This window comes from Psittacula echo (genome assembly GCF_963264785.1).
Source record: "Psittacula echo genome assembly, chromosome: 6".
NCBI classification, from domain to species: domain Eukaryota; kingdom Metazoa; phylum Chordata; class Aves; order Psittaciformes; family Psittacidae; genus Psittacula; species Psittacula echo.
In genome coordinates this window covers 73,740,256-73,753,875 of record NC_137743.1, presented here as the reverse complement: position 1 = coordinate 73,753,875, position 13,620 = coordinate 73,740,256, and the positions used below count along the sequence as shown (strand labels likewise).

The 13,620-nt window shown below is 40.5% G+C and overlaps 1 protein-coding gene across 2 annotated transcripts; it reads left to right on the top strand.

The window, feature by feature from the left end:
- The first annotated feature begins 2,555 nt into the window (after positions 1-2,555).
- LOC308222527 (caspase-8-like) lies at positions 2,556-11,714 on the top strand. 2 transcript variants are annotated; one of them, XM_080620660.1, is made up of 9 exons: positions 2,559-2,696; positions 3,179-3,216; positions 4,313-4,642; positions 4,873-4,978; positions 5,735-5,873; positions 7,102-7,190; positions 7,849-7,960; positions 8,960-9,449; positions 10,223-11,714. In XM_080620660.1, the coding sequence occupies exons 3-9, from the start codon at positions 4,332-4,334 to the stop codon at positions 10,350-10,352; spliced, it is 1,377 nt and encodes a 458-aa protein (XP_080476786.1). In that variant the 5' UTR covers positions 2,559-2,696; positions 3,179-3,216; positions 4,313-4,331; the 3' UTR covers positions 10,353-11,714. The 2 variants fall into 2 exon arrangements, with proteins under 2 accessions (XP_080476787.1, XP_080476786.1); XM_080620661.1 differs by lacking the exon at positions 3,179-3,216 and having other exon boundaries at positions 2,556-2,696.
- Positions 11,715-13,620: the final 1,906 nt, after the last annotated feature.

Here is a 13,620-nt window from a genome sequence, read left to right as displayed (position 1 = left end):
CCGTATCTAGTCCAAGATTGTCAACAGTCTGGTTTAGGCTCATTGTGATTTAGTTTGCAGGCTATCAATTTTAAATCCCACCTCTAAATCCACTAGGTATGTTCACAGAGAAAGACAAAGGTGGGAACGAAGAGGAGAAAGCTGAAGTAGTAAGTGGAAAAGGACTTTCATCTTAATTTAAATTATGTTTAACTTAATGGAGCACTAGTTAAGTACTGAGATCAGTCATTTGTTCCATGATGCACACTGGTACCATCTAATGGATAATTTAAACCTGGTGTACCAGGAGATTTTTACAAAACTGATTAAAGCCAAGATGCTGCATAGTATTTCCTCTGTGAAACCTTGTGAACTGTCATTTGCGCATCACTTCTGGAAGAAGAGTTAGGGTAGAAGATTTGCACACTATGAAATACGACATTCTGTAGCGTATCTGTATCAGTTTATCAAATGGATTAACTTTCTTAAGCATTAAATTTTCTGATTATCGTTTCTTGTTTTAAGATCTGAAATGCAGCCACATGAGAAACAGAGCTCTTTGCTTAAGTTTGCAATAGAGAATTTTGTGAGTTAACTGAAATTTGTCACACTGTTTTGTTATGAGTATGTATTATGTATGCCTGTGCCCTTCCTGCTTGTTACTGCATTAAATTCATACTTCTTTATGAGAGCTTGGAGAGGTAAAAATAATATACTGGGGTAAGCCTTATCTTTGTTTCGGACTGGCCCCTGCGCTTTTGGGGACTGCTTTAGTTGGTGGGTTTTAAATACCTCATGGTTTAGGCTGAAGTTAAACTTAGTTTATTTCATCAAGACAATGGTTGTTATAGATGGTTAATAGCCATAAGTTACGGTGCAGATTTGAAAGAGGGCTGTCTAGTGCTCTTGAATGCAATTTTCAGCTTGCACTCTTCAGGATTTTTAGGAGGGGAGTTTTGCATCATACACAGCATTGAAATGCAGCTGGTTTCCAAAACATAATGGTCATTTTTTTATCATGATAGTGTGTGACCCATCACATTTTGAGTCTTCTGAGCTGCCACGTTTGAAGTCACATCTGTGCCACAAAATAGAAAATGGTTTACCTTTTAGTAGTATTTATAACATACTGTAGTAGAATCACAAAGTTTCTGGCTCACAATTACTGTTCATACTTAGTGCACTCTTGTATGTTTGGGTGACAGCTGAATTTTTATCACTACAGAGTAAACGTGACCATTTTGACCTTGTTTTGTGTGTTCTTCTTGCATTTTTAAGTTTGATGGACAGAGAACATCATTGTGTTGTCTTGCTTTCTCTGGAGAGACTTCAGTGTGGGTAATCTCAAGTGTAATAGTATGTAAGTAAAGGCAGTCAGAAGAGTCTAAGCTGACTTCTGCGTTGAGTTTCCTGGGGAGAGGGAGCCACCACTTGTGAAATAGGAAAGACTGGTAAAGTCTCCCTCACTGATAATGTTTGTTCAAACACAGTTTACGCTACCGTGATTTATATTTACTATTCAGTGTGAATATTTTGGTTGGGTGTGCTGAGGGTTGTGTTTGTATGGCTGCACACTGTAATACTTGGGGTGTGCAGTGGTACTCTGTCAGCACAAGCCCGAAGGTGAGGTAAGCTTATCACTGTAATTGCAGCGGCCATTCAGCAATGTTGCTGGATGTTTCTGCGTGATCTCCTGTGGTGTATTTTAAGGTAGCAGTTTGAAGGTCTTGGGGAAAGTGGGTGGCTTTTGTGCAACTTGGATATTAATTGTTCCTTCCTATCCACAGTATACACCTCCAGTGTTACTGCACAATGCAGATTACGTAGCTGTGTAATCTGTGGTAATGTGGAGCTGTGCCAGAAGGAAATCGGTCCCAAAGAAACAAACAAAGAGAAGCGTTTAGTTTTCTTTTCTACAGAAGCATATGCACTTGTGCATGCTTTCCACCTACAGAATTAAGGAAGGGTTGTGACTTGTGCAAGCCTTGTTTAGACAGATATAAGTGGAAGTAGTCTAAGAGTCTGTTTGTGAAGTTTGTATCTTGGGTAGATCATGATCTAAAAATGGGGTTTGTTACATTTTTGAGTCTCTGGTATCCAGTCCCTTGTGACTCAGTTTTTGTGCAGGAGTTGTCAATCCTGCCTTGTGCCAGTAGAGGCCACAGTCACTACAGTAGTTGAGGAGTCAAGTAGCCTCAGCATTTTGCTTCCTCAAGATCAACCTTTCTGAGAGAGATGAATTTTTGACAGGCTACTTCACAAGGAATAGTTTGGGTCACTGAGACACTTCCAGAGGAAGTTGGAGGGACAAAACTTGGATGCAGGAGAGCTGAGGAAAACTGGACAGACCAAGTTAACAAAAGGAAAGGAACATTTCGGGGAAGGCTGAGAGAAGAAGTGAAACAGAAAATGCGGAAGAGCAGTGCCAGAAGGGCTGGTCCTTGAAACTGGAGCATGATGGGAGAAACATCTAGAAAGAGCCAACTTGGGCTTGGTTTCGTCTGCAAATACTTTTCACAGTGCTGATTCTCAGCATGCTTCATCTTTCAAACTGAAACTGGAGTCTTGATTCAGTTAAGACAGAGGAACTGGTGCAGGGAGAGAGACGCTGAGGCATGGGATGACACGGAAACAGAACCATTTTGGACCTGAAGATCCTATAGTGCCCTTCTGTGCTGCTCCCAGCCTTTGGATAAAAGGACAACTCCTGGAGTGAAGTAAGTCACACGTTTTTGACCTGTTACTAGCACACACTTTTTGGAAGGAATTTGCACACCTCATCGCATTGAAGGGTATGTTACAATTTTGAGTTCGTAACGATGGATGGATGGAAATCAAGGAATGATTTGTTTTTCCTTGCAAAATTTTAACAGATTTTGGCTCTCTTAGCTGTCTCTTTTCCTAATGCTGACTTCACAAGCCTCAGTGTCTGGTAGCTGTACTGATTGCTAATCATATAGTTTCTGCTGCAAGGAAAATAGTGGTGGCCAGCAGGTCATACTTGGAACCTTATCATTGGAGGCAGAGTTCTATACTTCAGAGAGGGTGAAAATGCCAAAAGTTAATTATTACCGCTTAAATTCACTTTAAATGGGGAAATTCATTATGTCAATGATTTCAAAGGAATGTTTAGCCTTCCCGTTCCCTGTATTCACTGCTACTGAATTTGGTACTAATAGCTGACTTTTTCATAATTTAGGAAATAATCATCCAAGAAAGTGCAGCCTGTCCTCCCATGTAAGTGATGTGAAATTATTATTAGTAGTTGCATTAGTATTAAACAGTTTGCTTGTTGTATCTTTAATTTAGTAGAGTGGGAGAAAAAGAAGCAATTGAACATTGTTTTAATGTGCTCCCTGTATTTACAGACAAACTTAAATAGAGAGTGTAGGTGTCACATCTGTTCTAATTGCAATAATTCTGTGGGTTTGAAACAGCCTTTGAGAAATAAAAGTGTAAACTCCCTTTACCAGACAGACTTACTTTTTATAAGCACATGCCTTGTATCTTAAACAAAACACATGATTTATGTGAGAAAGATCATTTCATAACTAGGTACCAAAAAAGTATTCTTTTTTCTGTGTGGGTATAGAAATAATACAGTCAGATCTGAGATCATTGGATTGTGAGGTTAAGCACATATGATTCATTCAGGTACTAGTGGTTTTGTGATGATATAAGCTGAATTGTATGGATTCTAGTCTGTTTAAAAGTTAGTTTGAATGAACTGAAAGGAAACAGTATTTGGGGGCAGAGCATGAATCACATGTTTTATCGCAAGGCATGTTTTGTCAGGTTTTTTGGTAGACAAAGGTTTAAGATTCAGTTGTATGTTCACTCTTGCTAACAGAATGCTAACCTGTATTTTATTTGAATTTTAGAAATTGAGAGCTGTCCACTGAGTTTGATTTTATGCAGATAATCCAAAGCAGGAAGAGGTGCTTTAGCTGTGCTGACCCAGGTCAGACACAGTGTATAAAGAAAGGAGAAGCCAGATAGCTTAGAAGACTTACTCATGTGGACTCTTAGGTTTGTTATGATGTAAAACCTTTACCTCTGTTATGGGGTAAAACCTGGCAGTCTCATTTACCACGTACTCTGTATTTGAGACTGGCAAGTGGCTCTGGCTCTCAAACAGGATCAAACCTAAAAAACCCCAACCAAAACTAAAACAGCAGCTAAGCATCAAATCTATGGTAGCAAGACAGCCTCTCTCCACTGAAGTACTTTTGTCTGCATGTTATTATTTTAGGCTGTTCTAAATGATGTGATACCTTTTATAACCATGTGTTGCACTACTCCTACTGACAAATCAACTTCTATTTGTGTTTAGATCCAAATCTTGATGTGAAATGAGTACGAACTTCTACAGACTCCTTTTTGACATTTCTGAGGCACTGGCCACAGATGACCTTGCGGCTATGAAGTTCCTCAGCGTGGAGCACATCCCCATGAGGAAGCTGGAAGCCATCCAGGAGCCCAAGGCCTTCTTGAGAGAGCTGCAGGAGAAAGGCATGATCGAAGAGGGGAACCTGTCCTTCCTGAAGGAGCTGCTCTACCGGATCAATCGGATCGACCTCCTGGAAACCCAGCTGGGCTCTAGCCGACAGGAGATGGAGAGGGAGCTTCAGATCCCAGGCAGGGCAAAGGTGTCAGCCTACAGGTAAGCGGAGAAGTATTAAAGCTTTGCATGCAAAACGTACAACAGTTCTGTTGTGTACTGTCTCGTTTTCTGTCTGTGCTGCTGTTTTATGAATATCCCAGCGGAATTGTATTTATTGCCACACCACTATGTGCCATTGTGAGTTTTACATTTTGCAGTTCAAATGTGTAATTGTGGTGCTTACTTCTCATAACTTTCATAAATAGGCTTTTTCTATTCTTTATTGCCAGGCAACTGCTATATGGAATTGCAGAGGACTTGACTCCAGAAGATGTAAAGTGCATGAAGTTCCTGCTCCAAAAACGAATACCCAACAGCAAACTCCAGGATAATGCTGTATGCAGAGTGTTCTTGCTGAAGTGATGTTGCTAAGTTTCTTGAAAGGCTAGTTCAGGAGTTTGCTAGGTCTTGTAAGAAAGGAAGGAGAAAGCAGTCTGCTCTCTCGAAAATCTGTTGTTGGAACAACTGTGATGTTAGCTGCTGACAGGTGCTGTGTAGAAGAATGGACCCTTTTTTCCTCATTGTATTTTTATTCTGCCCTTTTTTGCTTTCTGTTTCCTGTCTTCCCACCATCACTTGTCTCCCTAATCCTTTTCTTCTTGCAAAATCCATCATTCTCTCCCTTTCCTCTTTGCCTGGCGTTTATAAGACATACATCTGCTATATCTAGGAAGAATGATGTTTGCTGGAGGAAAAACAATGTTTTGGAGACAGTAAATCAAGTTCTAATGTGAGTTCAGCTGTAAATTTTTGTGTGTCACTGGGTACATTTGCTTCTCTATTGTAATTTGGGGTAACAGCATTTTGTTAATTCCCCCACAAAAGTATGAAGAGATCTGATGAGTTTGTTTAATACTTGTATTGCAAGTAATGATCAGTGTTATAAAAATGCAACCTTAGTGATGTTTTTCTTTGGTTGCATTGCATCCCAACCCTTGTTTTAATGAGGTTTGAAGGGGAAAAAACCCCAGTCTTTAGCTGGTCAGTCTCTGGGAATGATGATGTTATTTTCTGCTTTGTCCGGAAGTGCCTGATACTGCAGCTAACGACAGCCACTGTATGAGCTTAGGTTATGTGTGTTTGTTTTACCAGTCAATGTTGAAGGTCTTACTGGAAATGGAAAGAAAAGCATTAATTAAAGAAGATGACCTGTCAATGCTGAAAGATATATTAAAGGGATTTAGAGCTGACATACAGAAAAAAATTGTTGCCTTTGAAGAACACAAAAAAGGTAAATTATTTAATCTGTTGTTTAAGAGTAGAGCTAGTGTCTGTGTATCTGGGTGTGTCTGTGTTTGTGTGTGCGATTTTTGTGGCTTCATCCTTGGCAGCTTAGGAGCCCAGAGGTAAGAGAGAGACCTTACTGTATCCTAGGATAGGCAGAGTGGCTCTTGGTAGCCGCAGTTTGTGAAGTTTTCTGTTCCTTGTAACCATTAGCTAGCGTGTAACCATTAACTTTCTGTACCAGATGTGAGATTTCAAAGACTTAAGTATATCTGGGCTGTTGCAGCTGAGGTGGTGACTTCTCACACCACAAGTGGGTCTTCCCTTTTTGGGAAACAGGATGTGTCAACGAACAACAGCTGAGACCTACTAAATTTTTCCTCAGAACCGCCTTTTGGATGACTCAGGTCACGTGTTTCCTTAGACACATCAATGCAGCCCATGCAATTCCCTGCAGAGATACCAGCCAGTTTCCCCAGCATGTCTTTGCACTGCTGACCTGTGCTTGTGTCTGTAAAAGAGCAGACGAAAACTGCCAAGCGCTTTGTCAGGGGAACGTATTTTTAGTCTTGCTATTATAATTTTGTCCCCCTTGATAAGCAGAAAAAGAACATGTCTTATAGCTCTTGATGCCCTGACAATTAAATTCCATTTAAACACATATGTGTAACTTGTAAAAGGGCAAAAAAAATTGTTTCCTTTGTTTCAAAGTCATTGGTTTGATTTCTTCACTTACTTCAGACACTTGTATTCAAAGAAGTGTTTTGTTGCTTTGAGGAGATCTTCTGTTATACTGGTATTCTGCATCTTTGGTGTATCCACCCAAACAGTAGAGCTCTCTGGAGATGAGACAGTGGCATCAGAAGTAAACGAGCTAGCTGTAGGGTATCACTGTACAAAAATGCGTCTCCTCTTTTACTTACATATCCCATAATGGAGATGGTAGTGAATGGCTTGCCTGGGGTGCTCACTCACATTCAGCCCTTTATTCTCTGGATCTTGCTACCAGTAAAAGAGCAGAGAAGAAGAACACAGTTCTGCAGAGCTGCAATAACCAGCAGTTTGTGAAACTGGGACCCTGCTTGGTCCAGCTCTACAAAATGATGGTGTCTCAGTGGTGTGGGAACCGTTCTTCAGCTCACTCCTTGTAGTATTTTCTTTGAGTGCTGAAACGTTCACAGTGGAAGATTTCTGGTTTTAGCCCTAAAATGTTCCGTTTATCTTCTCCCTTTTAGAAAATGATTCTAAGGAAAAACTCCACTCTCCAGTGCCTGTATCTATGCATCCAGCAAGACAAGCAGCAGAGAGTGAGACACGACACCTGGTGAGAAATACCTCAAGGTTACCTTTAAAGTATTTATCCAAGTTCTGCGAGGGAGGAACATAAATTCTTAAGACTAAGCAGGTGGAAGAGCTGAAAGCTAAGGATTCTAGCTTTATGTATTGGTCTTGTAACAATTCCTCATTTCAAAACAAGACCAACCCTTGTTCCTTACTGTGGACCTGGCTGTCAGCAATCTTTAAGGCAAGAAATAAAGGAGTAGCTCTTGTATGAAGAAAACTGATCTTAAGAATAATGGAGACTGTGACATTGAAGTCCTGGTCAGGGTACTCTTGGACAGATGGGAAGGGAACAACAGAATCTGCTACCTCACTAGAAACCCTTCAGGACTCTCAGAGGGAATGGTAAGGTGCAGGAACTTTTCCTCTGCACATGTAAACTTATCTTTCTGGATACTTGCTTTCTCCCATGCCAAAATCATATCCTAACCACAGAGTGAAAGGAGAGGGAGGATTCAGAAAGACGAAGCAGATTTCTCTCTCCTGTTGCTAGCTTTTATTTTTAAGCTTTTCCTTTCTTGTATCTTAGCCCTCATGATTTTTTTTGCGCTTGGACATGAAGAGCCAAAAATCTGTGTATAGCATATTTCTCTTTTGGATGCTTGGCACTGCTTTCTTATCTGCTTTCTTTGTTTCTACAGTCTGTGGAATCATATAAAATGAAAAATAACCCTCATGGTTACTGTGTGATTCTTAACAACTACATTTTTCAAAATGCGTGTGAAGTCAGACAAGGAACAATTGAAGATGGAGGTAAATACTTTTTTAATCCAGTTACTGGTTTGTGTGGTTTTCTCCTCTGATAATTCTCTGAAAGAATTATCTAAGCTTTCCTGTGAAGAAGAGTCATGTCCACTGAGTTCCTTTGCCTCCAGAGTAACTGGAGTGACAGTCACTGTAGAAATAAGAAATGTGCCACTTCCAACAGTTCAGCTGATGGCTTAAAAGAAGAAACTGTTTTCTGTTCTAGGTAAGAAGCGTCATCCAAATAGTGAAGGAGGCATTACTATTCTGCCTTTTCACTTTTTGGTTGCTTTTAATTCTTAGTTATTATGGAGTTAAGTTCTTAAGTCCTTAAATTCTCTTTAATGCTCAAATGCTGCCGCTTTTTAATTTTCTTTAAAGCCTGTCTTCTTGCAAGAGTCCCTTTTAAAATAAACAAAAGTTTATCTTAAAGTAAAATCTGTTTCCTGAAAGCACACATCACTGGTATTTGAACTCCATCCAGCCTGTCTACAAGCTGCTTGCTTCCCAGCTACTTTCTCACACCCACGCAACCGTTTAGTCTACATTTGATGTTAAGTGTGCATAGCATTTGTTAGAGGGTTACTCTCCCTTCCTTCTTGCTGCATTGATCATTCTCACAGGATGAGGGACCTACTTCACTTAAGATTGCAGAATTTGTCATTCTAAAGAGTTATCTCTTTAACTTGCTAGGTGTTGTTCTTAAGCATCTGAGATTATTAGGCAATGCACAGTTAAAGCTTGCTTTAACATTGTAAACTTTACTAGTTTTTGCCAATTAGATAATCTGAAACCTGGGGGGTTTTTTTTAGATAGTGTGATGCTTAACCCGGTTGTGTTAAAAAATAGGCATTTGGGTTTTTCTAATCAGATATGGCAGGCTAAGAGTCAGGTGAGTTTATTGCTGGGATCTGAACACCTGCTAATATCTGATTATCACACAAACACTGATGTTTCAGCATCTTCGTTGTCACTGTTTAACAAGTGCCTTTTGGCCTTTTTTCCTAGAGGCTGTGAAGAGGGTCTTTGAGTGGCTTCAGTTTGAGACAGTTGAGCACATGGATCTAGAAGCAAAGCAAATATATGAGAAAGTTAAAACATACAGTGAAAAGGATCATAGTAACATGGACTGTTTCGCTTGCTTCATTTTTTCCCATGGTGAAAAAGACAAAATAAAAGGTGTTGATGATCAGTTTGTAAATATTAAAGATTTAGTCTCCTGCTTCAGTGGATCCAATTGCCCTTCTCTTGCTGGCAAACCCAAGCTGTTTTTCATCCAGGCTTGCCAAGGCTCTGTAGATCACCCACCTGTCACAGTAAAAGAAGACTTTTATGGCCATCTTGAGATGGATGCTACCCCTCTGATTTCCATTCCTGATGAGGCTGATATTCTGGTTGGCATGGCTACAGTGGAACACTACAAGTGCTATCGCTGTACAAACACTGGAAGTATTTATATACAATGCCTCTGTGAAAAGATGAAGTTGCTTTGCCCACAGTGAGTACTGTTTTTAATCCATATGCATATGGGGTGCTGCAGGCATACATTCATAAGAGTGCTGTGCTGAAACAGTAGTGTTTTGCATTTGTGCTATATAATGCTTTTCACTTGCAGTAATTGTTCTGGAACTAGGCATCGCTATTCTTCTAGAGATGAAGCAAAGCATAAGTGAATTCCTTTAGTTCGCCTGTGAAAGAGTCCGGGGTGTAATGCTGGAACACTACCTATAGACAAGTGTGTGTATGTGTGTGCATGTGTTTTAATATTTTTTTGACTGAGAAATGATTTTTCTTCCAGTGAAACCTGACAGGAGGCAAATTTGTTGAATGATTACACAGATAAAAAAAAAAAAATCAGTGTTCTTTAGTCATAACTTTCATTGTTGCCTCCCTCCTGTCCCCATCATAAACTCAATTCAGAAAATAGAATTTCTCTTCAGACATCACTTTCTCCAGAAGAGGGCATGTAGAATTTAGTAGAATGCATAGGTCTGAGTCTGTCTCACCTTAGTGTGCTCTTCCAACTGTAACCAAAGCAGGGGACTGTATTTGTTGGTAAAGCGATGCTACATGGAGGACGGTTTTATTCCCTCAAACACACTGAAATCAATGGTTACACATTAGAATGTGCAGTTTCAGGACAGGCAGGGTGAGAGGAAGATATTAGCCTTCCCTGAGATAGCTTTTTATTGGAGCAAACATAGATCAGCCTCTTGGCTTAGCTGCAAGTACCATGTATTTCAATGTAATGTTTCTTCATTTTTGTTCAAGTGGCAAGGATCTCCTCACCATCCTGACAGAAGTGAACAAGGAAGTGGGAAGAAAAGATTTAAATGGATGGAAGCAGATGCCGAAGATAACATCAACCCTACGGAAACAATTGATCTTCCAAATTCCATAATGTCAGTCAGTCAAAATGGAGAAAAATAAGAATACACTCTGTTAGGAATCACATCTGGAATGGGCTTTCATGGGAAAAGGAATTTGCAAGTGAAATTATCCTGATCTGTGTATTTGGCCCCAGTCGTTCAAGGGGCCATTGGATCTAAATTTTCCAGTTCCCATGTTTAATCATCTCCTGAAACCTGGATCTGCAGCAGTCTGAGAAGGCCACAGAGGAGTACAGACCTGACTTTCTGTCCTGCATAGCAGTGGAGTCTGTTCAATCTGCACTTCAAGGGAGGAAGCACCTGCAAGTGTAATGACTTTTTTAGGAGTTATTAGATGCAACAGAAGTCCTATTTCTGTCCAAGTTGTTGTAAGTCCCTGAGATCTGCAGAAAAGAACAGATGGATTCAGAATGCTGATCCCTTCCCAGGGAGCATGTGCAAGATTGTAACTGATTTAGCCACAGGTGAATCATTTGCTGTCTCTGGAAGCTGTGTAATTTTTAACAGAAAATAACATGCTTGTCCAGAAGGACCAAAGAAAGAAGAGATGATTATGATAATACGAGTTTGGTTCTTTTCCTCCAAGTATTTGGTTTGCCTTGGTTTTAATTTACTTGGCTAAACAGCACTGCTGTTTAGGTTTTTTAATAGTAAGAGTTCTTGACTGTGTTTTCTCTCAGAGGGGACAGTCTGTTTTGAATAGCTGTTACCTTCTGGAAGGAAGGTCCCACTCCACTACAGAATTACAGAATCACAGAATAGTCTGGGTTGGAAGGGACATTCAAAGGTCATCTAAACCAGCAAGCAGAGACATCTTCAACTAGACCAGGTTGCCCAGAACCACATCCAGCCTGGCCTTGAATGTCTCCAGGGATGGTGTATCCACCACCTCTCTGGGCAACCTGTGCCAGGGTTTTACCACCCTCATTGTAAAGAATTTCTTCCTCACATCCAGCCTGAATCTCCCCTTTTTTAGTTTAAAACCATTGCCCCTCATCCTATTGCAACAGGCCCTGCTAAAACGTCTCGCCCCATCTTTCTTTTAGGCTCCTATTAAGTACTCAAAGGCCACAGTAAGGTCTCCCTGAAATCTTCTCCAGGCTAAACTACCCCACCTCTCTCAGCCTTTCCTCATAGGAGAGTTGCTCCAGCCCTCTGTTTGTTTCTGTGTCTCTTCTCTGGACCCTCTCCCGTAGGTCTGTATCTTTCCTGCACTGAAGACTTCAGAGTTGGATGCAGTACTCCAGGTGGGGTCTCACCAGAGCAGAGTGGCAGAATTAGGTCCACTGCTCTGAGATGCCTTCTCCTCCTGGCAACTGACTCTAGCTCCTGTGGACTCTTGTTTCTGTCTTAATAAATACGGTTGGTTTTCACATCGCCTTTGTTTGTGGTGTGTTTCTCTTTTAGATGAGCTGACTGAGAGACAGTCGGCATGACAAACACTTCTGTGTCAGCAGAAGTATTTATTTTGCTTATGTTGAAGTATTCGATGGCAGCCACCCCAAGGGGTAATATATTGATATCCCTTCATTAGCAGCCAGAGAGATAGTTAGAAAGAATAAGTTTAAGTTCGGCACTTTCTAATAATGGCAGCTGATGCCGGTGAGGCTATTCTTGTCTTGCAGGTGGTGTGTGGGAGCTGTATGGGATTCTAATGGCCATATTCCTTTTGAGTTTATAACATGATAAAAGATGATTGGAGACACTTTGTAATTACTGCCTTTTTTTTTTCTTTTTAGTTTATATTTTTTTTTAACCCATGTGTACCCATAAAGCAGGAGCTTTTGTTCAATCCTGCTTGTGTTCTTGAGGTGAAACTGGTTTTTTCCTAATTCCACACAATGTGTTGGCAGTTGCATTTTGCTCCCCTTACCCCTTCTCATCTTCCAAGTAGTGCTTGTATCTATGTAAAGGAGAGTGCCATTTGTGGCAAGAGTTAGCAGAAGTTGTTGCCAGGTATGATACAGTTCTGTGGCTGACATTTGGTTAACCATTTAGGAAATGTGACAACAAATTCATTTACATTTTTATAACATTTTCATAAATGAGACCTTGATATGAAGTTAGCAATTAGATTCGTAAATGTTGTTTTATGATAAGGAAATACAGCTTAAATGAAATAACTATTTCCTCTAGGAGAAACTTACTGGAAGGTGGCAGCCGCTCCAGTAGTGAAGTTGTGAATCTACAGCATTTCTGTTTTTTTCCTATTTCTCTGTTTAAGAGTTCAATACTCTCAGACCAAGTTCTTTCAGATATTCCACCTGAGAGGAACTGGATGTCAAATTTACTTATTTGGTATATTTGGTGCTACATGAGATTTTGATTTAGCAGAGTGATCCAGCAGCATACTGAAATCCTAACACAAGCATAATTTAGCAATTGTAATATATAGTTGAATCACAATACAAATACGATTCTCATTACCCATCTCTCTCTGCTCACCATGATGACATGGGAGTTTGTTTTACCTGTTAAAATCAGGCCACTTCCATAGCTAACATTATTGCCTGCTGATGAAGACCTGCTAGAAAGGAGATAAAACGCTCTCGAAATCCTCCAAAGGACTGCAGGAAGTAAACGTACTGTGAATTTATATGCAGCTCATGCAGTGGTCAAGGAAGGAGAAAACACATTTTCAGTTTTATTGCTTTGAGCAAAAGTAGGCTCACACACACCTGCAGCTGATACGTTCTTGCATGGATTTGTGGCCCTCCCACAGAACTGAGAGGTAAGAAGGAAGTTGGATCTGCAATTTTCTGACTTTCCTCTGTAGCACAACTTGGAGAACAGTGATGGGCAATCGCCTTTCCTATCTGAAGGCCCTCAGTTACAGTTACTTTGCCTGTCCTCCCTTTCCTTCAAGTCCTGGCTGTAGCAAAACAATCCTGGCACTTAATCCTGTGTTGTGTTTTCAGCCAGCAGAAGCACTGCCACCAAAATGTAGAGTTAGAAGATTGGTAGGAAAGTGACATTGGTGAGTTGAAGTCCTGCAGGCTTAAGCTGAAAGCAGGCAAAATCAGAGTGATGCTGTTTGAAAAGGGAAATTCTTAGAAGAGTGTTCAGGAGGACTGTTAGGTGCAGAGGCAGAAATAATGTTTTCAGTGGCATGAATCTCTGCCCAGTCATTTGTATCTTGCTACCTACTTGTTCACTTTAATATCAGTTTCCCAGAGAGCTATTTGCACCCACTTACCATGGGAAGCTGGTAATTCTCTCCATGGTAATGTGTTTAGGGTGAGTTATTAATGTGCTGCTTTTGGGATGGGTTAGTGGTAC